General features: G+C 46.5%; 2 protein-coding genes and 1 long non-coding RNA gene across 3 annotated transcripts in view; 2 read left to right on the top strand and 1 right to left on the bottom strand.

The window, feature by feature from the left end:
- The window catches only part of LOC137422552 (SCAN domain-containing protein 3-like), a 110,149-nt gene that overhangs the window by 31,900 nt on the left and 53,205 nt on the right, over positions 1 to 25,044 (top strand). Inside the window, exon 2 of the mRNA XM_078771829.1 lies at positions 23,155 to 23,337. The gene's annotated coding sequence lies outside the window, so the exon portion shown is untranslated. The remainder of the gene's footprint in view (positions 1 to 23,154; positions 23,338 to 25,044) is intronic.
- LOC137421168 (uncharacterized) lies at positions 1,088 to 23,201 on the bottom strand. Its single transcript, XM_068106952.2, has 4 exons — positions 23,113 to 23,201; positions 22,434 to 22,521; positions 13,977 to 14,129; positions 1,088 to 4,659 (listed from the first exon to the last, which is right to left on the bottom strand). Exons 1-4 carry the CDS (start codon positions 23,117 to 23,119, stop codon positions 4,575 to 4,577), a joined length of 333 nt encoding a protein of 110 aa, XP_067963053.2. The 5' UTR covers positions 23,120 to 23,201; the 3' UTR covers positions 1,088 to 4,574.
- Positions 8,416 to 8,631, top strand: LOC144890919 (uncharacterized). Its single transcript, XR_013622581.1, has 2 exons — positions 8,416 to 8,479; positions 8,587 to 8,631. It is a non-coding gene; the product is annotated as an uncharacterized LOC144890919 (long non-coding RNA).

Raw genomic sequence — 25,044 nt, forward strand, 5'->3', positions numbered from 1 at the left:
ACGGCACTGGAAACACCTCCCTCTACCCCATGTGGCACTCTGTAACACTTGGACATACACCCCTCACGCCCCAATGCATTACGTAGTTTTTTGAATGAGGATTTTCAAGAACTCTGGCAACCCCTCACTATCTCCACATTTTCTGATGTTCACATCATCAGTTCACTTTCTCCACGTTCACCTCAGTCAATTCTTATGAACATTCTGAAATCCCCATGTCCAATGTCCGTGTCTGATAAATGAAACATGGACCAAAGTTTTAGAGCCTTACCCAGCCGCTTCAAAAGGACCATCAAACGAACCCACCTATGCATTTCTATGACCAGCCTCTTAATGAGGTTCATTTTCTTGAACTTCTCAGGTTCATCATCAGCTAAGACTTCTTGTGGCCCATTCATATGGAAAAGCTGGCCTCAAAAGCCAGCTATTAATGGGACATCCTTCCTTGTTCCAATTTTTTCCTTGGAAAAAAATCAGAACGACTCAGCCTAAAAGGCCGATGTCCATAGCTCGAAGAGGTACTGCCCTCCCACATGAGCTGGGACCTCAGCATTATGCAGTCTCTTCTGGATTCTGTGGAATGTAAAGGTCTCAACATTATTTGACATATCCTGCAATTAAGTCAAAGAATAAGGTCTGTGCTCGTACCTCGCGGGCAAGTCGGTGGTCTCTGTTTTTATTGCCTTTGCTCCGGTCTTGCTCCACCTGATCTCTTCACCCTCCAACCCTCCCCAGCTCTGCAAAGATGCATGCATTCTTCTAGTATCCCCCTCCTGGCTAAACTTCCCAAATACAGGTTGACTGGATACAGCAATTCCCCAATTCTCTCATCTGCAGAACCACCTTCTCAAGGCTGTTCTATCCCACTCTTCCCTGCAGTTTTTCAAGCAGGTGGTGCCTTCTTCTGTCTTCCACAATCCTTACCCACATTAAAAAAAACCCCTTTAATCCTACCTAAGCCAACTTTGTAACTTACAGATAACTGTTTCCTCCCCTCCTGCGTGTCCCCTTTTCCTGTTCTTTCAATCCCTTGTTTATTGTGTCCAACTGTTACCCCTCCTCCATGGTCAGTTCAAGGTGGCAAGTATTCAATGCATACCATCATGCCTTTATTGATACACATTTATGTAACAGTTTTTCAAAGAGATAGTGTTGATAAAATTATTTACATTTCCTAATTGAGAAAAGATGAACCACATAAATTGACCTGAAATGAATACACACGAGAAAATGATTTCGACGATATTAAAAATTATTTTCCTTTAATATAACCTGAAGGTTGTTTCTACTACATGATCAGAAAAACACAAATTGGGCAACGAACACGCAAAAAGTTTAAATCCTACAAAGTTCCCAACCAGGTGTTTTAAACTTCCCCATGTTTCTGTGCAATTACATCACGCTCACATCAGAAATAGCATTCAGTCCAAGTTGGAGATTTTTAATGAATGAATGATTTTCCTTGTGCAGCTCACTTTCTCCTTTATCAACCTTGAATCTGCAATCAACCATTGTGACATCCCTTGCATGTTTTATTTACACTTTAAACTGCCATATATTTACTTTTGATGAATAATTCACTGAATCCAACTTTTAAAATCCCGTTTCAATATTTTTGTAAAAATACAAATCCTACATGAATTATTATATGTTGAATTCCTAACGTACTCTGTGTGTTTTCAGCAAAAGGATAGTGATGAGTGGAAATGGGGAGAAGGGAGGTGATAACTGCTCATCGGGGGGAAGGTTTAACCATGACTTAACTTGGTGTTTGGTTTTCTAGCCAGAAACAAGCAAGCTCTTCACTATCACAGAAGACTCCATTCAGAGTGGGAGATAAACACAGGAGACAAACTAGAACGACACTCGGTAGAGCGCAAACCTCCGCCAGGCTGAACAGTTTACGTTTTGTATCCAATGATAGACCGGATCTGGATTCGGACCCGAACCAAAATCGAATCAGCTCGTTCTTGTCACTAAACCAACTCATCTACCAAGTTTCATCTGAATCCGTCCATAACGTTTTGAGATATCTTGCTCACACAGAAACTGGGGTGAAAACATAACTTCCGTACACCTTCAGTGGTGGAGTTTATTATGGGGGCAATAATCTCTGAAAAAAGAAAAGCACTTGCTCGTTATTTCTCAATTTTGACAAAAATATGTTCCAAGTCCAGTATTGTTGAGGTAATCGGTCCATTTACAGTAATCAAACTTTTATTTTTTCCTTTCAGGCTTCAGGAAAATTGCTAATTTTTCACTATTCATTTGGCATTAATGACCATTTGGGATTGTCTCAAAACAGATGGGTGACCAGAAATAAAATGGAGAAGAAAAAATGGTTTTTTTGTTTGTTTGTTTACATAGTCGAGGCTCACGAAGAGCTAGTGCTAGTGCACTGAAAGGAGCAGGACACAACAGAGCAGAAGGAACAGTAGGATGATAGGATTCCGTTGAGAGCCGCACATTGGCTACGAGAGTAGAGGATTAGAAGGCAGCTTGTCCAAGGAAGAGACACCGCTCTAAATCCGAATTGATGATTAGAGATGAGGTTGTTTGAAAAAAAAGAAAAAAAAGGAAAGATTTCATATGAACCGATGATGGATTCCGATCCGATGATGGATTCTATGACCTTGCTGGTGATTGGAAGTAAGCTGATAAGTCTAGTTAAGAGGATCAGTTTTTGCACCTTTTATGTAATGCTGTGATGTTGGTGGATTTCCAAGCAGATGGAAGACGACCGAGTGAAAATGGCAGGGTATAAAGGGCAGAGAGAGGATGTGCGAGTCCAGCAGATCATGCTTTTAGGAAACTATCGGCCATTCGGTCCAGTAGCAGAGTCAAAGTCAAGGGTTGAAAGAACCTTCTCCACCTTCTCAGGTACAAACAACACAGAGTCCAGGAGCAGTTGGTATGACAGGGAAGAATGGGTACCGGGAGTAAGGGGTTGGCGACACAATATTTGGAAGCAAACCCAGAATTGAGGCATTCGACCTTCTCATGAATGACGTTGGCTGTGGTACCATTTGAAGAGAGGGAAGGGTTGGAAGGGGGAGCATACTCCAGAGAAAGACTTGATAAGGTGCCACCAGGTTTTAGAGGAGGGAGACAAGTTTGAAAGTTCATTCTTGAGGTTGGACTGATGTTGTTTTCTGGCTCTCCAGAGAGTGCACACACACTTGTTGCGGACTTTTTGGAATGCACTGAGTTTGTCTTCGGTTGGACTTGTCTTTCAGGAAAGGAAGGCGAGTTGTATCAGAGCAACTGTCTCACCACAGGGATTCAGTGTACCATGGGCAGGAGGATAGATAAGGTAACTGAAGGTGAAATGGGATGAATCAGTGCATGAGTGAAAGAGCAGGTTTCTGTGGAAGAATTCCCAGGCCGAGTTAACATCAGGAGCAGTAGATATGGGAGGCCAGTCCTAAGGAGCGATGGCTGCTTGCCCTCCATGCTAATCTGCTGATTGAAATGCCAGACTCGCCGGCATGAAGGCAGTTCTCTGAGAATAGCCAGAGAGATGTTGACTTTCACAAGCACATGGTCAGATGAACCAATCGGAGCAGAGGAAGAGCAGTAGACATTTGCAGGGAAGTTTGTAATCACCAAGTTCAGAAGGGAGGATTTGCCATTGGGAGAAATCTGGGGTGAAAAGTTTACAGATTGAGTCGGTCTTGTTGAGTCACAGAAGTCCTTTGCTGAAGTGCCATGGCGGGTGAGAGACAGAGACAGAAGCAGAGACGGAGACGGTGACGGTGACGGAGACGGAGACGGAGGCGGAGGCGGAGGTGGAGACGGAGGCGGAGATGGAGATGGAGACGGAGGCGGAGGTGGAGGCGGAGACGGAGGCGAAGACGGAGGCGGAGACGGAGACGGAGACATACCAACACCCAACAAATTAGCATGGTGATAATTGAAATCGCCGCATATGAGGAAGAGAGATTTGGGATGAGTGGTTTAAAGTTTGCCCATGTTGTCTGAGAGAGATGTAGTTGACTCAATCACCTACTGAATAAATGAAGTGAAGCAATGAATAGATTATTCATTTAAATGTAAGGATGTATTTGTCAGAGAGCTTGATATTTGAATATTTCATTAACTTGTACCAACACAAATATCTAGTGCCTGCTACCATACACAGCGCCTGCTACCACATACCAACACAAATACCACACACAATATCACCATCCATTTTAAATAATGAGTTAAGTTATTCTTCAAACAATTTTAAATTCCTCCAATTGAAAATGTATTATAATGATAAATGACTCCTGTACACATGATATTCATCTTTGCTCATGTGAAAGCCTTTTTGCAAACGACATGCGTTCCTTTACGTATTAAAAATGATAAATAGAGTCCATATCTTCTCCAAAAGATTATTTAAAGGGGATGAATTGTTCGCCATTTAAAAGCAATGTTCTCCTGAAACAGCAGTGGTGGCAATTTTAAAATCGATATATATGAAAGACATTGATGAATGTGGCTACATTGATGGAACTCCTTGTGTAGCAGTTGGTGGCGGTAGACCAATGAACATCGTTACAGAACATGCAATGTGCAACATGGTGTATTCAAATGACGAGGCCTGGCTGGTTTTCTACAGGTGTTTCAGAGGCCAATGTAGAAGAGGACAGTCTGTTCCTTTTTGCCCGTTTCCTGCAAAATAAAGTACAGTAAACATTTTTTTATTTTTTTATTTTTTTTGTATACTGAATCGAGCCTCGTGAAAGAGCTGACAACCGCGAGGGAAAGACAGCACAGGGGGACCACGAGGGAAAGACAGCACAGGGGGACCACGACGGAAAGACAGTACAGGGGGACCACGACGGAAAGACAGTACAGGGGGACCACGAGGGAAAGACATTACAGGGGGACCATGAGGGAAAGACAGTACAGGGGGACCACGAGGGAAAGACAGCACAGGGGGACCACGACGGAAAGACAGCACAGGGGGACCACGAGGGAAAGACAGCACAGGGGGACCGCGAGGGAAAGACAGCACAGGGGGACCATGAGGGAAAGACAGCACAGGGGGATCACGAGGGAAAGACAGTACAGGGGGACCACGAGGGAAAGACAGCACAGGGGGACCGCGAGGGAAAGAAAGTACAGGGGGACCGCGAGGGAAAGACAGCACAGGGGGACCGCGAGGAAAAGACAGCACAGGGGGACCGCGAGGGAAAGACAGCACAGGGGGACCGCGAGGGAAAGACAGCACAGGGGGACCATGAGGGAAAGACAGCACAGGGGGACCACGAGGGAAAGACAGCACAGGGGGACCACGAGGGAAAGACAGTACAGGGGGACCACGAGGGAAAGACAGCACAGGGGGACCACGAGGGAAAGACAGCACAGGGGGACCACGAGGGAAAGACAGCAAAGACGTTCTTGACATTCTTGATCATTCTTGTGAAAGGGCAAGGCAAAACTTATTGCATTGCAAATAAAGAAATCCCAACTATGCGCTCCCTGCAAAATTGAGTTGTTTATTTCGACTCGAATCAGGTGTTTATCCCGTGATCATCCTCCCTCCTGGACATAGTAATGACTAACTTTCCATACAATATCTCGTCTTCCTCTGTCTGCCTCTACTTGCTCTTCTGATCACTTTATTGTCAATGCCTATATCTCTCTGGTTCTTATAAGAGAGCAATATGAACGATTCAGGATATGGCTGTTCCCACAGGCCAACTGGCAGGGACTTCAATCTACCCTCTCACAAAAGCCTACCATCTCAGCACCTAATATTGAGTCTGCCTGGGAATACTTTCACAAAAGTCTACTTTCTCTTATGCACTAGCTGGTTTATCCCATCCTGCCTGCAAGTTTCCGACTCGTCATCGAGAGTCGAGACCCTGGTACACCAAATCCTGTGGTGAGGCCGTTACAGTCAAGCAGCTTGTTTTGGAATGCTACCGTGACTGAAGGTACAATCCCAACAAAAGAACAAAAGACCAAAGCAATCCACTCATTCATTCTGCAGGGCGACAACAAGGGTACAGCATGGTTGGCCTGAGGCAAACCAGAAAACATCATCTTACAAATAGATTGACTGAACTCTCCAACCAGTCTCCTTCTTCCAAGTCATGGTCGTGCCTTGTCAAGTCTGTCCGCGATGTATGCTACAACCCCCTCTCCCTCCAATCCCTCACCTCAAACAGCTTTACTGTGGACTCTGCCCGAGATAACGTAGAATATCTAAACTCTGTGTTTGCCTCCAAATGTCGTGTATCCAACCAATCCCATTCTGTCCCCGTCTTACACCAACATGACCACTGCCTACTAGACTCTGTCCTTCTTGCACGAGAAAGTAGAGAAAGGTTATATCTGGCCTTACCCTGCTTCATCGACGGACAATCCTGCTCTGCTGTTCTTGCTTCTTCTGTATCTGCCATTTTCAGTCTGTCTTTCTCCTTCGGTCACCTTCCCTCTGCATGAAAGACAGCAAACATCACTCCTGTCCACAAGAAAGGTGCAAAACCAGACGCTACCAACTATAGGCCTGTGAGCTTTCTTTCAATTACAAGTAAAGTCATGGAATTCATCATTCCTGTTGATGAATGAAGTCTTTCCTTTTTTCAAACAGCCTCATCTCAGACCATCAATTTGGATTCAGACATGGTCAGTCTATCTTGGGCTTGCTGTTCTACTCTCCCAACAACAGATGGAGGTCCTCAATATCAGACATGAGATCAGGGCCGTCTCTCTGCACATATCTCGAGCTTTCGATAGTCTGGCATCCCACTTTCCTCTCCAAACTGTCTGTCTATGGAATCGAAGGCCAACTCCACTCTTGGATTACTGACTTCCTCCACTCTCGTAGCTAACGTGTCGCTCTCCACAGAACCCTTTTTTCTCTTCTCCCGGCTGAAAGGCTGGGGCACCCCAAGGCAGTGTTCACTACAACAAACAACAACATGCATTTTAAGGCCATTTTCCCTGCTGGAGCAGGGGTTAGCCTTGCGGGCCCCATGACAATCTTCTCCATTTTGCCCTATTTTCTGCATCTCCCCTTGTTAACCCCCTTGCCCGCATTTCTTCTTCGACCATCTTTAGCCAAGTCTTTCTCGGTCTTCCCCATCCTCTATTTCCTTCTACATTCATTTCCATCACTCTTCTCAACCAGACACTTTCATCCTTCCTCAACACATGACCAAACCATCTCAACCTGTTTCTCTTCACAGCATCCATCACAGGCTCTATTCCCATCATCTTTCGCAATTCATCATTTGTCTTCCTCTCTCTCAACGATACTTCACACATCCACCAAACCATTCGCATTTCCACCGTTTCCAGCCTTCGTTGCTGCTCTACGTTCATTACCCATGTCTCGCTCCCATAAATCATAACACTTCTCACACATGCAGTTCACTTCAGCAAAGAGACAGAGGATTTTCCAGGGAGTCAGAGAGATCATTGATGAAGACCAGAAAAAGCACAGGGCCCAGAACACTACCTTGGGGAACTCCAGCCAGAACAGGAAAGGGAGATGAGAGAAATCCATTCAGGGCCACACGTTGACTACGACCAGAGAGGAAGTCCGCAAGCCATGCGTGGAGATTTCCATGGATACCATAGGGCATAGGAGGAGAGTTTGGTGAGCAGAGCGTGGTGCCACACCGTGTCGAAGGCACGTGATATGTTAAGGGAGACAGCAAAGTTCAAAAAGTGTTCACTGCCGCATCCTATTCCGAGTATTCTTCAATGATCTCACTGGCTGTGGAAAATTCTCTTTATCTCTTTGCTGATGATGCCACTCTCTGCCATGATATCCCTCCTTGGCTAGGCACCTATAATTTCTTTTATGCTAATTATGACGTCATAGGTCACGTGGTATGGGCGCCATCTTGGAAAAACCGAAAAACTTTGCACCTCTATATCTCAAAAACCCCTGCACAGAAATAATTGAGACAGGTCTCTCTGCCTCCATTATGACGTCATAATTTGACAAGTACAAAACTTCATCCGATCAGGATGAAATTTTTTGAGCATCATCTAGGGATAAATTAGTGGAGAAAAAAAAAATGATGATGTCATAGGTGGCTCCATTATGACGTCATAATTCTACAAGTCCAAAACTTCATCCAATCAGGATGAAATTTCTTGAGCATCACCACGGGATAAATTGATGGAGAAAAAAATAAATAATGTGAAAGCGGGGTTGTTGTGTTTGTGTGTGTGTGCGGGGGAGGGGGGGGATGTGTGTGTGTGTGTGTGTGTGTGTGTGTGTGTGTGTGTGCATTGGGGTTGTATCCAAGGGGGTTGTGTCAAAGCATGTCCAATGAAAGTGGGGTTGTATAAAAAATGGGGTTGTATGAAAGCGGGAAGGTGGAGGAAACCGGTCTGTGGTGCAAATGTAAGTTGAACCCAGGTGTGACGCTCACTTAAACCACTGGGCGGTGTCTATAAGACCTCGGGACGTCCGCGACTCGAGGCCACTCCTGCGACTTTATACAATGACATGTAGAATTGAATGGTACGTACCCACTTATATTCTAGGCTTGCTTGCATTGACTGATATATCCAATCTTTCTCATATGATGCCTTGATCCTGACATATATGTTGCATGGTGTATTTTACAGGATGATGTTACGATCTAATTGAAATTAAACCTATCTATGGGACGAGTTGTGGATTTGGTTGATTTTCACAACACTTAATTTCAATTATGATCTTCGGAAATGGCGGGACACGAGTCTTGCGATGGCCGGATGAACGCAGATCACAGACGAGCGTTCCCGACATTCTCCGCGCTCCTGCGAGGCCCACCTCGGAGAAGAATGACCGGCGGAGGACCCGTCGAGCTAGCTCCAGCTACGGAGCTCCGACTACTCTCGCCGCCGGTCTGCCTCAAAAGGACCGGATGCGATGGGGATCTTGCAAGCCTTTTGCGGGACCGCGTCGTCAAAACGCGAACTGCTCTCCTGAGGCCCGAACGCCGGAGCAGGCATGACGGACTCCGGCAAGACGCCTGGAGAACGATGCTACTGGGCAACGTCCTGCAGCCGAAACCCCGTCGGAACGACGGACCCGCTTGGAGCCGACGGCCCGGCCAACTGATTTGCGTGCCTCGGCCCGAGATGAGATGACCACGCGAGTGTTCACGACTCCCTTGACTGTCATGCCGCGCTTGGAAGCACCTCCACGCGTGAATCGCGCGCGCGGCACCCGTCGCGTGCACTGCTCTGTGAGGCCTATGATTCCGATCGCTGCTCGGAATCACCTCCTCCTACGCGACGCCGCATGCTGCACCCGTCGCGTGCACTACTCTGTGCCCGACCGATCGCTGCTCGGAAGCACCTCCCCGCGCGAATCGCGCGCGCTGCACCCGTCGCGTGCACTACTCTGTGAGGCCTACGAGAGGCCTACGATTCCGATCGCTGCTCGGAATCACCTCCTCCTACACGCAGCCACGCTGCGCCCAACGCGGGCACCACTCTGCGAGGCCGGCGATTCCAATCGCTGCACGTCGGAATCACCTCCTCCCACGCGAAGCCACGCTGCGCCCAACGCGGGCACCACTCTGCGAGGCCGGCGATTCCAATCGCTGCCTGTCGGAATCACCTCCTACGCGCGAATCGCGCGCTGCCCCATCGCGGGCACAACCCGATCAATCGCTGCTCGGTGGAATCACCTCCTACGCGCAAATCGCGCACTGCGCCCTTCGCGGGCACCACTCTGCGAGGCCGGCGATGCTGATCGCGGCTCGTCGAAATCCCACCTACGCGCGAATCGCGCGCTGCCCCATCGCGGGCACAACCCGATCAATCGCTGCTCGGTGGAATCACCTCCTACGCGCAAATCGCGCACTGCGCCCTTCGCGGGCACCACTCTGCGAGGCCGGCGATTCTGATCGCGGCTCGTCGAAATCCCACCTACATGTGGGTACTCAACGAGGCCGGCGAACTCCGCTGCCCGGAATCGCCTCAATGGAGGCTCGCTTGGCACCATTCGAGGACTCGCCGCAGCACGGATGAGTTTCTAAGGACGTCGAGCGGGACCTTCATAGCCTTTCACGACACTCGGGCTCATGCTTATGATAGATGATCGTATACCATGTGTATTCTATATGACTAACTATGTCTAAAACTCCGGACAAAACACGGCCCGAAAGCTAAACAAACGAGACGCTACTTCAGGGCGTGATATGTATTCGATCCTTTGACCCGAAAGCTAAACAAACGAGACGCTACTTCAGGGCGTGATATGTATTCGATCCTCTGACCCGAAAGCTAACAAACGAGACGCTACTTCAGGGCGTGATATGTATTCGATCCTTTGACCCGACAGCTAAACAAACGAGACGCTACTTCAGGTCGTGCAGTCTATCGCTGCCAAGCATGCTCGCCCTCTCGACTCGGTGTGCTCGCCCTCTCGACTCGGCGAAGCCGCACTGGTTCAACGGGCCGAGCTCAACTTTCGGTTTCCCTCGCACGCGGTGCGCCCTAGATAATACTTTTCGCTCGTCGGCCGGGTTCGTATTCCGTACACCGATCTCGAGCCAGCTCGAATGCTGCTGCCCAATGGTCGCGAGACTTTAGATTTCGGAGTGCTACTTTACTCCGTCTGGGGATACCGCTCAGCTGGAACTCACCGTCAAACCCGCCCGCACGCGCCCGAACCAATTGATGACGTCATCGACTAAATCACGCGTTTGCTTTACAGCGCCATTTAACTGTTTCCCGCGCTTGCGTCATCAGAGTTCGTCTACCTGGGTACCTCTACAGATAGCAGAAATACTCAATCTGACCGCCCCTGCCCGAAAGTGCGTGTCATACGTGGCGGCCTTCGAGGGCGACTAGCCAACATCGAGGACTTATGCCGTTAATCGATAAGGCACGGGGCATTTGGGGGTGCACGGTGACCCCATGACACGGTGACATTGAGCGTTGCGCCCGACTCCCTCGTCTCATGAGCAAGCCACGTGGGCACCGGCCCGCCGGATCGCCCTTGACTCTGGGCTTGTTGCTTCTAGGACAGGTCTCCTGGCTCGCCTCCACACATTTCGAGACTGCGAGACGCCTCGCCCGGCCGCTGCCTGATTGCGTTCCCTCTGACCCAGACTGTGAAGGTCGTCGATTTCGGTGCGCGATGCGCGGCTGTTATCTCACACTTCACGACGGGGGGGGGGGGGGGGGGGGGGGATGGATGAGTGAGGGGGTGAGATGATGGTCCATCCATCCGGGCCATCCTCTTGGCTGTCGATCCATCCATCCGGGCCATCCTTTTGGATGTCGATCCATCCATCCGGGCCATCCTCTTGGATGTCGATCCATCCATCTGGGCCATCCTCTTGGATGTCGATCCATCCATCCGGGCCATTCTCTTGGATGTCGATCCATCCGGGACGTTTTCCATTTCTCGATCTCGACGTTTTCTCTCCGGGACAATCCCTCCGGGACGGTAGCCGTAGCCGGTATCGCCGGTATTAGATAGCCGGTATCGCCGCGTAGTCAATAGGACGGGCCATGGATACAATCCATCCGGGACGTTCTCTCGGTAGCCGGTAGCCGGTATAGCCGATCTTCTCCGATCCTCTGCGCGCTGTGCTGCAGGTCGGGAGATTCTGCGCGCTTCGCTGGGAAGGCGCATTTCGGTCGTTTTGTGCGTCGTCATAACTGCCGTGCCGGTCGTTCGGGCAGCCTTCGGAGGGCACTCGTGGCAAACGTTTTGCTTGAAACTATTTGCCGGAGCTTGTAATTCGTACGCGCTGCCGTAAGAGAGCGCTCGAGTCTCGTGATTTCAAAACAGGGGGACTCCGGGGTATCGCGTAACTCTTGTTATGGCTCTCGTCGGTTCTCTCCCTCGGCAATTCCATGACATGGATCTAATGTGGATCGACCATGTACCCTTGGGAGCCAAGGCAGGTACAGACTTACTGTAATGGACTTACTGTAATGGCCTCCTGTCATGTAATCTTACTTACTGTTACAACTCCTAGGCCGGTACAGACTTACTGTAATTTACTTACACTGTCATGGCCTCCTGTCATGTAATCTTACTTACTGTTACAGCTTACTGTAAAGAGGCTTACTGATTTACACATCTTCCACATCGACACATCTTCCTGTAATGTGTTGCCTTGCGACGAATAGACATGGCTTACTGATTTACACACAGCTTACTGTAAAGAAGCTTACTGATTTACACATCTTCCACATCGACACATCTTCCTGTAATGTGTTGCCTTGCGACGAATAGACATGGCTTACTGATTTACACATCTTCCACATCGACACATCTGCCTGAAATGCGTTGCATTGCGACGAATGGACATTCGCTCTTCGACAAGGTACACCTTATGTAACGAGTTGCATATCGCAAAGGTACACCTTATCCAGCACATAGGCCTGTGAGACTAGACTATTGTGACCCACAGGCTCATCGTCTGCCAGTATCGGACATGTTTGCTAACCAGGCTATGAGTGCGCCTAGAGAACATCTGCCGTCCCTCCCTTCGCCTGATACACCCCTGCCTGAAGCGGTGAGGGCACTGAGGTGCCCCTCCGACACCTGCCTCCAGCGGCTACTCCGAAGCAGGGGACTCCGGATTTGGGGACGTCGTACCCGGTAGTTTCCGAACCTGTGCTGGCAGGGTAATTCGCCACACTGACCTCTACGGATGGACCGACTGACCTGTACTACTGATAATGGATTTGTTTCGTATAGCGCTTTCCAGGAAGCCCTAAAGACGCTTTGACAGTGTGCGAAACATAACACAATGGTGCAAAGACAAGAATCAATAGGGATATTTCTTTGACACCCTAATAATGATATAATGACTTCCTCTACCCATTAATGCTGACGCGCGCTCGCTTCCTGCCTAGTGGCAGCATAGTTCTAACGGCGGGGAGAATGTGGTGCAAATGTAAGTTGAACCCAGGTGTGACGCTCACTTAAACCACTGGGCGGTGTCTATAAGACCTCGGGACGTCTGCGACTCGAGGCCACTCCTGCGACTTTATACAATGACATGTAGAATTGAATGGTACGTACCCACTTATATTCTAGGCTTGCTTGCATTGACTGATATATCCAATCTTTCTCATATGATGCCTTGATCCTGACATATATGTTGCATGGTGTATTTTACAGGATGATGTTACGATCTAATTGAAATTAAACCTATCTATGGGACGAGTTGTGGATTTGGTTGATTTTCACAACACGGTCATCACTGCCAGAAGTTGTAAAGTGGCAGTTCTAGTTCATATTAATTTATATAAATTTGCCTTTGTTCTGAACATGTTTTGTTCTGTTATTACCTCCGCCACCGAAGGTGGATGAAGGTTACGTTTTCACCCCTGTCCTTTTGCTTGTTTGTCTGTTTGTTTGTGAACAAGACATGATCAAACAGGGTACATTAGATTTTGGTTCAGGTCCGAATGCAGATCCGGCCTATCAGTGGGATACAAAACATAAACGTTCAGCCTGGCGGAGGTGTGCGCTCCACCGAATTCCGTTCTAGTTTTTATACTATTTTCACCTTGTGGAAATGAGTTCTAAAATTAAGAATCATTCCATGAAGGCTTGCTCAATAGAGGACATGTTTTCAGCTGTGGCTTGTTGGTGTTGGCCCTGCGGCCTACTCGCATGTGAAAGTGGAAGTGAAAAGGTAAACATTACAACGTTTTCACGATGATGAAAAGGCAACAGAAACAGCTTTTCTCGGCAGACACGTGCAGATTAAATATGCTTTGCCTGGTTTAAAAAAAAAGAAAAATATGTGGTGACATGCCATTGATGTAAGATACAAGTTTTTGAAATCTTGTTTTTAAATATAAACTTCCTTTCAAGGACAAATTGTAATGAACACAGGACATGACATCTGAACCTGGGGTCACAGCATCATGAAGTTGGTCATCATAAACGAGTGAGCAGTAGTTTTGGTTATAATGTCCATTTTCACAATTACAGTTATGTAGAAAAAAGGAAAACATATCAAGTTGTGTAATGGATATCAATGGAATACCTGAAACAGTTATAGGCACAAAGCAGGAAACCAAGGGTGAGGATGAGGGCAGCAATAAGAAGGGCAGCCAATACTCCAGGTTGGCTTACTGTTGTGTTCGTGATATGAAGTTGCAGTGTCTGGCAACGGTCACCTTCAAATCCATCCCTGCATCTATCAGGCAGCAACAAATATGGCTGAGCAGAATTTTATTTGCTTTGAGACACGAACAAGCTTGGTTATATAATACAGTAATCGGTAAACAGCTAAGTTCAGTACTTAGTTAAACAACCGTTGGTTGTGGCTCCACAATGTTGGGCCACAACCAACAAACAGGGAACACACATCTTCAAAGTGATGCTTTTTCCTAGCTGTATGTTGGATTCAACAGAGGCAGGAGAAATGTGTCTTCCAAGCGCAAACTATCGACAGAGATCAATCAGATCTCGCGAGATCTTTGTCGGCGAGGGCACGGTTTTTCGAAGCTGTCCACGCTCTCACGCTTTCGAAGTTAAGTAATTGTTCACAATTGTATTTTTGTCGAAACTGTATTTATCTTTCGGTGTGTGTACCGATAGTGTGTCCCTAGGAAGATTCTTGGTGTTAATCTTTCATACCTGTATAAATAATCATCGGTTATTTCATGCCGCGTTTTTTGCGACCTAGTACCTTGTGTCCTACCTTGAGGCTTTGTTTCTCTCAGCAGTCGATTGTGGTCCATTTACTTTCGTTCTCAGTTTTTCCCAGTCTTTTCACCCCATACTTCCTTGTTTAAAATCTTAACAAAAAAAAAAACTTCCTTCTTTGTTCTTATTCGTTGTTCTTATTCGTTTATTCGTTGTTCTTATTCGTTCGTCCGTTCTTCAACCACGTGTTTCACCCCCATTTCCCCAGATAGTTTTCACTGTTCAATTTAAAAATGTTAAAACTTTCCCCTGAAGTACTGTATTCTGTCGTATATTATAACACCTTTTTCTTCTTCTTCAAAAGGGTGCTTTCGACTTGCTCACCAAATCTATTCATTCCAAAAAAAATTTCCATCTCTTACAGTTCCTCTTTCATACATTCCCTCAACTCACCTGCACTCCACCCCTCCTCCAGCGTCCTTAAACGTATCTTTGACTCGAAGGTCACATCTTTCCAGTCGTACAACACTTTCTAAAATCCAAACTCACCCCTCCCCTCCAAATCTTTCCCATCACCCATCCCTTTGAAATCTCCCCCCTTGCCCCTCCCCTTCAAATCTTTCCCATCACCCATCCCTTTCAAATCTCCCCCCTTGCCCCTCCCCTCCAAATCTTCCCCATCACCCATCCCTTTCAAATCTCCCCCCTTGCCCCTTCCCTCTTAAACTCCCCCCGCACCCCTCCCCTCTGAGACTCCCCCTCACCCCTCCCCTCCTAAAGTCCCCCCTCACCCCTCCCCTCCAAATCTCCCCCATCTCCCATCCCTTTCAAATCCTCCCCCTTGCCCCTTCCCTCCTAAACTCCCCCGAACCCCTCCCCTCATAAACTCCCCTCCTCGCCCCTCCACTTCAAATCTCCCCACCCTCATTTTTTCTCCATTTCCCCCCTCTCACCCCTCCTCAAAGCATCCTCCCCGCTTCTTCCCCCTTCCAACTCTCACCTCCATCTCCCCCAACCTTCTGTCTCGCTCTGCCCCCCTCTCCACCTTAAATAACACCTCACTGTGCCTCACCCAATCACCATCAAACCTTTTATCCGCCCCATCCTTCCCTTTCTCCTTGCTATTCTGAAATCTCTGACACACTTTCAACAGCTCTCCCTACCTCTTCCTCCTCTTCCACATCTTACCCTACCCCTCCCCCCCTGTTCTGTATCCGATGCTCCCCCTTCCTCTTCATTACTGTATGGACCTCAAACATCCGGGGCCTTCGCTCAAATTTGACTGATCTCTCCATGCAGGTTGCTTCTGACAAACCAGACTTGATCTGCTCAACAGAAACTTTCCTCCTTCATGATGTCTCTGATTCCTTAATATCTCTCCCGGGTTACTCCCTCGTCCGGTATGATAGACCTGAGCCTCGTCCTGGAGGTGGGGTTGCTATCTTTATCAAAAACTCTCCTCCTCACTCGCCCTGCACTGCCCTCTCTCCACCTCACCCCTAAGAGTACCTCTGGCTACGGCTTCCCCTTCGCTCCCACCTTTTGTTCATATGTGTGTTGTACCGTCCACCAAACAGTGATGACTCCATCTACATCTTGCTGTCTGATAATATGGACCAACTTCTATATACTCATCCCAACTGTCTCTTCCTCATATGTGGTGATTTCAATTGTCATCATGCAAGTTGGCTGGGTGTGGGTACCTCTCTCACCAGCCATGGCTCCTCAGTAAAGGACTTCTGCGACTCACTGGGAATGACACAACCTGTCAATTTCCCGACCCGGATCTCAGGCACCGGAGCATCTTCTCTTCTGGACTTGGTTATGACTAACTTCCCTGCAAATGTCTGCTGCTCTTCTTCTGCTCCCATCGGCTCATCTGATCATATGCTTGTTAAAGTGGACATCTCTCTGACCATTCTCGGAGAGCCTCCTCAGCATCGGCGAGTCTGGCATTTCACTCAGGCCAACTGGCACGGTCTTCAAGCAGCCATCAATCATCTGGACTGGTCTCCCATCTCTACCGCCTCTGACATCAACTCATCCTGGGAATTCTTCCAAAGTAAATTGCTCTCTCTCATGCACAGATTTATCCCATCTCGTCTTCAGTTGTCATACCCTTCCTCCCGTCCATGGTACACGGAATCTTGTGGTGAGGCTGTTGCCCAGAAACAACTCGCCTTCGCCTCCTGGAAAGCAAATCAAACGGAAGGAAATCTCATTTCCTTTCACAAAGCCCGAAACAAGTGTGTGTCCACCCTCAGGAGAGCCAGGAAACAATATCTCTCCACTCTCAAGACCGAACTCTCAAACCTGTCTCTCTCTTCCAAATCCTGGTGGCATCTGGTCAAATCCGTTTCTGGTGTTTGTTCCCCCTCCATCCCCTCCCTCACCTCAAATGGCGACACAGCTGACTCCGCACGTGAAAAAGCTGAATGCCTCAACTCTGTGTTTGCCTCTAAATCTTGTGTCCCAAACCCATCCTTGTCTGTACCCACCATACCCAGTCGTACCCAGCTGATCCTGGACTCTGTGTCCTTTCCTCCTGACAAGGTGGAAAAGTTTCTGTCAACCCTCGATTCTGATTCTGCAACTTGACCTGACGGAATCAGCCCACGTGTCCCAAAATCCTGCTCCGCCGCGCTTTCACTCCCTCTCTCTGTTCTCTTCACCCTCTTTTGCTCAAGGTCATCTGCCATCAGCTTGGAAATCAGCCTACATCACCGCTTTACACAAAAAAGGTGCAAAAACAGATCCTTGCAACTACAGACCAATCAGCCTGCTCCCAATTATCAGCAAAGTCATGGAATCCATCATTGCTTCGGATATCAAATCTTTCCTCTTCTCAAATGGCTTGATCTCTGATCATCAATTTGGTTTCAGACCAGGTCACTCTACTCTGGACATGCTGCTTTTGCTGTCTCAACAATGGATGGAGGCCCTCAATGCCAAACAGGAAATTAAAGCTGTCTCCCTCGACATATCACGTGCCTTCGATACGGTCTGTCACCCCGCTCTGCTCACCAAACTCTCCTCCTTTGGTATCCATGGAAATCTCCACGCATGGCTGGTAGACTTCCTCTCTCGTCGTAGTCAACGTGTGGCCCTGAATGGGTTTCTCTCCTCTCCCCTTCCTGTTCAGGCTGGAGTTCCCCAAGGCAGTGTTCTGGGCCCTGTGCTTTTTCTGGTCTTCATCCATGATCTCTCTGACTCTCTTGAAAATCCTCTCTGTCTCTTTGCCGATAACTCCACTCTCTGTCGCTCCATTCCTCATCCCTCAGATAGGCAATCTTCAGGCTCCTCACTCTCTGCAGACCTGGAAAAATCACAGACTGGTCAAACAAGTGGAACATGTCTTTCAATCCTGACAAATCACACACTCTTACTATGTCTCTCCGAAAAGACCGAGTGGACAACCCTCCCATCCACTTTCTGAATAATCCTCTCCAAGAAGTTCTGTCACTCAAGCTTTTGAGTCTCACTATCTGCCATGATCTTTCCTGGGAAAACCACATTTCAAATCTGGCCTCCAAAGCCAGTCGTCGACTGGGCATCCTCCGTCGTGCGAAGTTTTTCCTTGGCACACCTGAGCTCCTCACCACATACAAGGCTTTCATCCGCAGCTCAATGGAATACTGTTCTCCCCTCGGGGCCGGTGCTCCTGCTTCACAGTTAGCTCGGCTTCACGCTGTTGAAACCAAAGCTTTCAAAATCATTGGAATCTCTCACGATGAAGCTAACTCCGAGGGCCTTTCACTTACTCACCGCAGGCAGGTTGGTGGTCTTTCTGTCTTCCACCGACTCCTCTCCGGCCTTGCTCCCCTAGCTCTCTCTGGGCTCTGTCCGCCAAATATTCTTACAGGTCGCACAAGATCTGCCTGCAACCCTCTCATGGTTAAACTGCCAAAATCAAGACTCACTGCTCACCTTCATTCCTTCATTCCTCTTTTATCCCCCCTCTGGAACAAACTCCCTCACTCTCTTCAATCCCACTCCTCCTTCAAGGTCTTTAAAACAGCTGTGCACCACCATCTCTTATCTTCCCCCATCCAAAACCTTGATCTTTTCTACCCCCGTTAATTCACCCCAGATTCACTTTTTTGAAATATCGACTTCTTTCCTGGAAGTCCTAGCAGTGTCCATGTGTTTTATACCTCTCCACTCCGCACCCCCCTTCCCATGCCTCCTCCCCCCAAGCCCTCTCCCTCCCACAGATCTCCCGATGTCCCTGTTCTCTGCTGTTGTACTTGTGTGCTTCCCTCCCTCTCCCCATCTTGTCTCCCGCTCCATTTATCATCTGCTTTATGTGTCAGTTTGATTTTTTGTATGATAAATGTCAGCTCTTTCACGAGCCTCGATCCTGTATACAACAAGTACAAAAAGTTTTAATTAAAACAAAAGCCGCGTCGATGTTACACAATGCCTAGATGCAGCTGTGCCTATAACATCGATGTTATCGGCACAGGACATTCCTATTGATTCGATTACTTGATGTTATTTTTGTGAAAAGTGAAAATATATCTCGGCAATTTCCCGTGTGTGGCGACGAATTTTTAATAAATCTCGGCATTTTCCCGTCTGTTATTTCAGGCGGTGTATGACTGACCACGCCGCGATTTAAAAAAAATATATCTCGGCATTTTCCCGTCTTTTATTTCGGGCGGTGTATGACTGACCATGCCGCGATTTAAAAAAAATATATCTCAATGGATTTGAAGTTACAGGCCTTTGAGAATTCATTTCGTTCTATAAAGGGCAACTTTCATCGGATTTTCTTCCCGTTTTTTTTCAACCGAGTCTAAAACTATGTTAGCGACTGTGAAAAATGAAATGATATATCGAATTTGATTTGAAATAAAACTGTGTGAGAGAGGAAGACACCACGGGCCTACAAAACAGGCCTCAAAGCTATGCGAGTTAATAAAATGGTGGATATTTGTTTATATGAAGGCTCTCCCAGAATGGGTGGAGCTTTGAGGTTTTGTCTTCTCTGCAAGAACAAGAAGAATAAGAAGAAGAAGAAGAACAACAACAACAGCAGAGGGCACTCTATGAGCAGCGTCTGCGACGCGGCTAAAAACAAATTTGAAAAACTCAAAGTTGTGGATGGATTCGGACGAAACTTGGTGGACAGGTTGCGTGTGTGACGTGTATGAATCGATTTGATTATGGTGAAGATCTGAATAGGGATTCGGATACGAGAATTATTTATTTTTTCAAGTGATTCTTCACCATTGAGAGATCGGGCTAAAACTGACATATAGCATGATATTTGAAAAAGTTGTGGACGGATTATGAATAAACTTGGGGGATGAGTTGATTAAGTGACAATAATAAGCCGATTAGATTTTGGTTCAGGTCCGAATCCAGATCAGGCCTATCAGCAGATGCAAGCCATTAACTCTTCAGCCTGGCAAAGGTATATGTGCCCTACCGAGTGCCGTTCTAGTTACCCTCGCCAGAGGAGAGGGTGTTACATTTGAGTCCGTTTGTTTGTCTGTTACTTGCAAAATCGAAGATTTTTCAAGTATATTGGTCGGTTGCGTTTGTGGTTCTGTCTGTCTGTCTGTTTGTTTGTCACCGGCCTGCAGGTCACACTTCTAAACCGATCGTCACGAAACTTCACCAAGTTGTATAGGTCGTCCCAATTGAGAAGCCTATATATTTTTGGGGTCAAAAGGTCAAATGTTCAACATAGGCCAATGGTCACCAATTTTGCCAAATTTCTAAAATACTCAATTTTCATCCGATTGACTTGAAATTTGAAGAGGACTTACATATCTGGTCACTGAATTCAACCACAAATTATATTTTAGGTGAACATAGGCCAAAAGGTCAACATAGGCCGAATTTCTAAAATCCTCAATTTTCATCCGATTGACTTGAAATTTGAAGAGGACTTACATATCTGGTCACTGAATTCAACCACAAATTATATTTTAGGTGAACATAGGCCAAAAGGTCAACATAGGCCGAATTTCTAAAATCCCCAATTTTCAATTGATTGACTTGAAATTCTAAGAGGATTTATATGTATGGTCACTGAATTCAACCACCAACTATTTTTGATGTCAACATAGGCCAAAAGGTAAACATAGGCCAAGTTTTTAAAATCCTCAATTTTCATCCGATTGACTTGAAAATTGAACATCATTTGCACATTGAGTCACTAAATAGGGAAACTAACTATTTTTGAGGTCAAAAGGTCAAAGGTCAACTCAAGGTCAACCTTCCAAAATCATCATTTTTCATCTGAAAAATCGTCACTTTTCTTCCTGTTGACCCGAGCTTTGATCAAGATCGTAAATTTTAATCTTGATGAAATGGACAATTTGCTGTATCAATGGAATTTATTTCCTTGGGGGTGGGGGGCGGATTTTGCAAGTATCGTGCTCCGTCCGCATGACTTCTTCTTGTTTGTTTGTTTGTCGCACAGAATAAGTATGATTTTCTCTGCAACTGTTGGTCCGATTGACAGGTAATTTTCACCATAGGTGCAACTCCACCTGTATAATTTTTAAAATAATAATTATGAAGTCATAGGTCACGTGGTTCGGCCGCCATCTTGGAAAAACCGAAAAAATTTACACCTTGGTCTCCGAAAGCGCTGAATAGAAAAAAATTGAGACATGGCTCATTGTAAAGAACTCTCCATTGGGAATAAAATATGTTAATGATGATGTCATTGGTGTCTCCATTATGACGTCATAATTCAACAAGTACAAAACTTAATCCTTTTAAGACTAAATTTCTTGAGCGTCATGTGGACATAAATTGGTGGAGAAATAAAATAATGATGACGTCATCGGTCACGTGATTCGGCCGCCATCTTGGAAAAACCGAAAAACTTTGCACCTCTATATCTCCGAAAGCACTGGATAGAAAAAATTGAGACATGGCTCATTGTAAAGAACTCTCCATGTGGAATAACATCTGTGAATAATGATCACAGGTGCCTCCATTATGACGTCATAATTTGACTAGCAGAAAACGTCATCCGATCAAGATGAAATTTCTTGAGTATAATCGAGGAATAAATTAGTGGAGAAAAAAAAATAATGCTGACGTCATCGATCACGTGGTTCGGCCGCCATATTTGTTTTAACACAAAAGCCTTAAAAACCACTGAAAATACATCCTGGCCATGGTTTGCAATCTCTGCTTGCTCTTTTTCTTGTTGTAATTGTAATTACTAGGGCATTGCCCGTACTATATCTATATCTAAAATTATATCCCCCCCCCCCTCTATTTACATGAAATGGTTTGGTCCAAAGCGAACGGCTTGCGAGTGGTGACAATCCCCCCCCTCTATTTACATGCAATGGTTTGGTCCAAAGCGAACGGCTTCCGGAGTTTGGTAAAGAAATCGCCATCGCGTGCACAAACGCGCAGGAAAGCGAATGAATCGCAAATTCGGTTTTATTAGTTTTAAAACATAGTTTAACGCCAACATAGTTTGCAAACGTGAAATAAATGAATACGCTGTCAAATGTGCCATCCGAGGCAGAGTGTGTCCTCCACGTTCGGCACACGCGATCGTTCGCTGCTCTCTGATTGGTTGAATCGTTTTTTGGACATAGCTCGGTAAGTAATTGTCCGATTAATATGAAACCTTGAAAAGGCACATCCTCGGGTCCCCAGCAATATACCTGGCAAGTTAAAAGTATATCGGACCCGTGGTTGTCGAGAAACAGCGGTCACAGACAAACAAACGTACAGACGTACAGACGTACAGACAGAGATTACTGGAATTATAGATAGATATGAAAGCAAGTCTGGAGCTGAAAGTCGTTAGTGGCCATTTTGCTCCGGTACAAAGCTAAAGTGTAGTGCAGCGAGCTTCTCATCTTACTTGCAGCGGAACGTTCCTTCTGGCAGCACAAAGCAATCGCCATTCATACAGAAGTGGGACGCTGCACAAGAGGTGCTGACCCATTGTTCTGCAAATGAACATGGCATACATTTTACAACTATAAAAGTACTGTGCAACCGTATTATTGTGGGATCATTATCCCCTTCATAATTCCCAGCTCGTGGAAGAGCGCCATTCTCATCTTTTTAGTCCCATAGATTGGAAACGTCAATATAATATTCTCACCTTAAATGGGCAATGTAATACCACATTTTAGGGCAGTTTTTAGGGCATTATTTTAGGCGTATTAGCAATTGCAATCCTAAACCTAACCTAACCACTAACTCTAAACTAACCCCGAACCCTAACCCTAACCCCGGCCCCTAACCCTAACCCCGACCCCAAACCATACCCTAACCCTGAACCCTAACCCCATAACCCTCACCAAGTTATATGTATACAGCACATTTGAATAACATGCAACAAATAAAATAAAGAAAAACAATAAATGTAAAGAGCAAATACTTTGCTGTTCCATGTTGTGTTACTTTCTGGTATTATCGGTGTTAGTCCGAAATGAGCCCCAGCTATTTCTGATGTTTTTATTTTCTCCTTTTCCAAAACTTTCTGCACATTCACATTAAAATACAACAAAAGGTATAATAGCTTGTTCACTTACCTGACATGTTTCTTTTCACTCTTCCCTTGTCAACTCCTTCAGGAGCTTCGGAGCCACACAGCACTGACCACAAATATTTTCAGAATTTCCTACAAAAGCAGGAAACGTGTCACGACATTCCATATGTGGGAATGTCGCTCTCCGGGAGAAGATGCAGCAGAAAAGAAAGCGAGGGGAAGTGATGGGAAGCGGTGACGAGCCCTCTACCGTTGTGTTCACACCATGGTATTTACAACAAACTAAACAGTTAGCATATATATATACATACATATATATTGATTGATTTTTTTTTATCCTGTACCCAACGTTTCATATGGTCACTGAATTTAGTGTACTTTGCAAGATTTGGTGGCAGAGGGAGGTGGCCATTGGGGAGGAACCCAATTTGACCAAATTATACAAATAACAAGTATGACCGGAAGAGATTGTTTGAACAGAACATTTTACTTGACATGACAATTGACAGCATTTATGACACAAGCCCATCAAGTATGTTAAGAACCCTATTTTAATTTTAAATTATAAATTCTCCAATGTTTGGCTTTAGACTTGTTTCTTCCAGTATATGTTTCTTCCAGGTGTTACACTTGTTGACAATGATTTCTCCTGAGGTGTACGATTGTAAATATACCTGGATTCATTATTCGCACATTGAGTGATCTCTCTTCCATTTGGAATAACAATCTGGTTAAAAGGAAACAGTTTGTATATATTGTTCACTTACCTGACATGTTTCTTTTCACTCTTCCCTTGTCAACTCCTTCAGGAACGACCGAGCCACACAGCACTGACCACAAATAATTTCAGAATTTCCTGCAAATGCAGGAAATTATATATAATATATACACTATACCAGTATATATATACCAGTGTATATATATTGTTGTGGTTTTGGAATAAAGGTTAATTCCCCCTCGTAGGTAGACGCACCACAACATGAAGCCTCGCGATAGTTCAGTTATTTCTTAGTAAATGTAAGCGTAGTCCTTTCCTGTGTTTAGTTTTGCATTGAGTAGGCCAGTGAGCTTAGGTGTTCTTTTGGCACTTTGCTTTGGTGCTTTTGGTTTGGCGCTGAAATGCCACGCGGCAGGCCTGAGCAAGTCTACCGAGGCCGAAGGGAGGCGCGGCAGGAGGAGTGGTCGGTAAGCACGAGCCGCCAATCAGGGCTCGGGGGGAGTGGCTAACCACGACGACCAGAGGCGGGGTTTGGAACATTCGAGTCGGGCCGGGGCGGAGCCATAAAAACCCTGCTCCGAACCCCCCCCCCCCTCCACCCCCCCGGACCTCAGATGAGTTGCGCGTGAGTTGAAGAAGAGTTGAGTTCCCGGTGCGAACAGTTGAGTTGAGACGGCAGTTGAGTGAGACGAGGTCGGTCAGAGTCGTGTGCACATCAGTTCCCTGTGAGATGAGTTACAGTTCCCCGTGAGAGTGAGTTGGGTTGAGCTTGAGAATGCGAGTGTAGCTGCCGAACGAGCGAATTGAATTGCCTATTGTACACGAACTTTCCCCGTGCCCTGCGCTCTGCGCTGTATTAATCGCGCGCTCGGGAGGACGACCGGCGCTGGGCCACAGACGCACGATTTCCTCCTGCCTGCCTTCGCCTGGATACGTGCCGTGAACATCGGAGAGCCATGCCGGGCGAGCTGCCCCGGGGCGACCGACGGCAAAGCGCGCTTGGCACGCAAACTTCTCTTCCTACATCTCCCCGTGTGCGTGAGTGGCCCTTCGTCTGGGAAAATAAGTAAGATTGATTAAGCTCTGCTCTGTGTTACCCTTTCCTTCATCATTATCATTGTAAATAATAATAAATCATGTTCTTCCTCTGATTTGACCGTCCTGTCTCTTCCATCCATTGGCTTCGCATGGTATGAATAAAACCGCTCGAATCGGGTTCCAATAAAAGTAACAGCACGAGTCACGTGATACGCATAC

This window comes from Myxine glutinosa, chromosome 2 (assembly GCF_964187855.1).
Source record: "Myxine glutinosa chromosome 2, kmMyxGlut1.1, whole genome shotgun sequence".
Classification (NCBI taxonomy): domain Eukaryota; kingdom Metazoa; phylum Chordata; class Myxini; order Myxiniformes; family Myxinidae; genus Myxine; species Myxine glutinosa.

Bases quoted from the DNA above. Each gene is read 5' to 3' on its own strand.
- LOC137421168 (XM_068106952.2), bottom strand. The intron at 14,130-22,433 runs GTAAGATGAGAA...GCTGCCTGATAG, and splicing joins GAAGGAACGTTCCGCTGCAA to ATGCAGGGATGGATTTGAAG. The intron at 4,660-13,976 runs GTATTCCATTGA...TTTATTTTGCAG, and splicing joins TGTGCCTATAACTGTTTCAG to GAAACGGGCAAAAAGGAACA.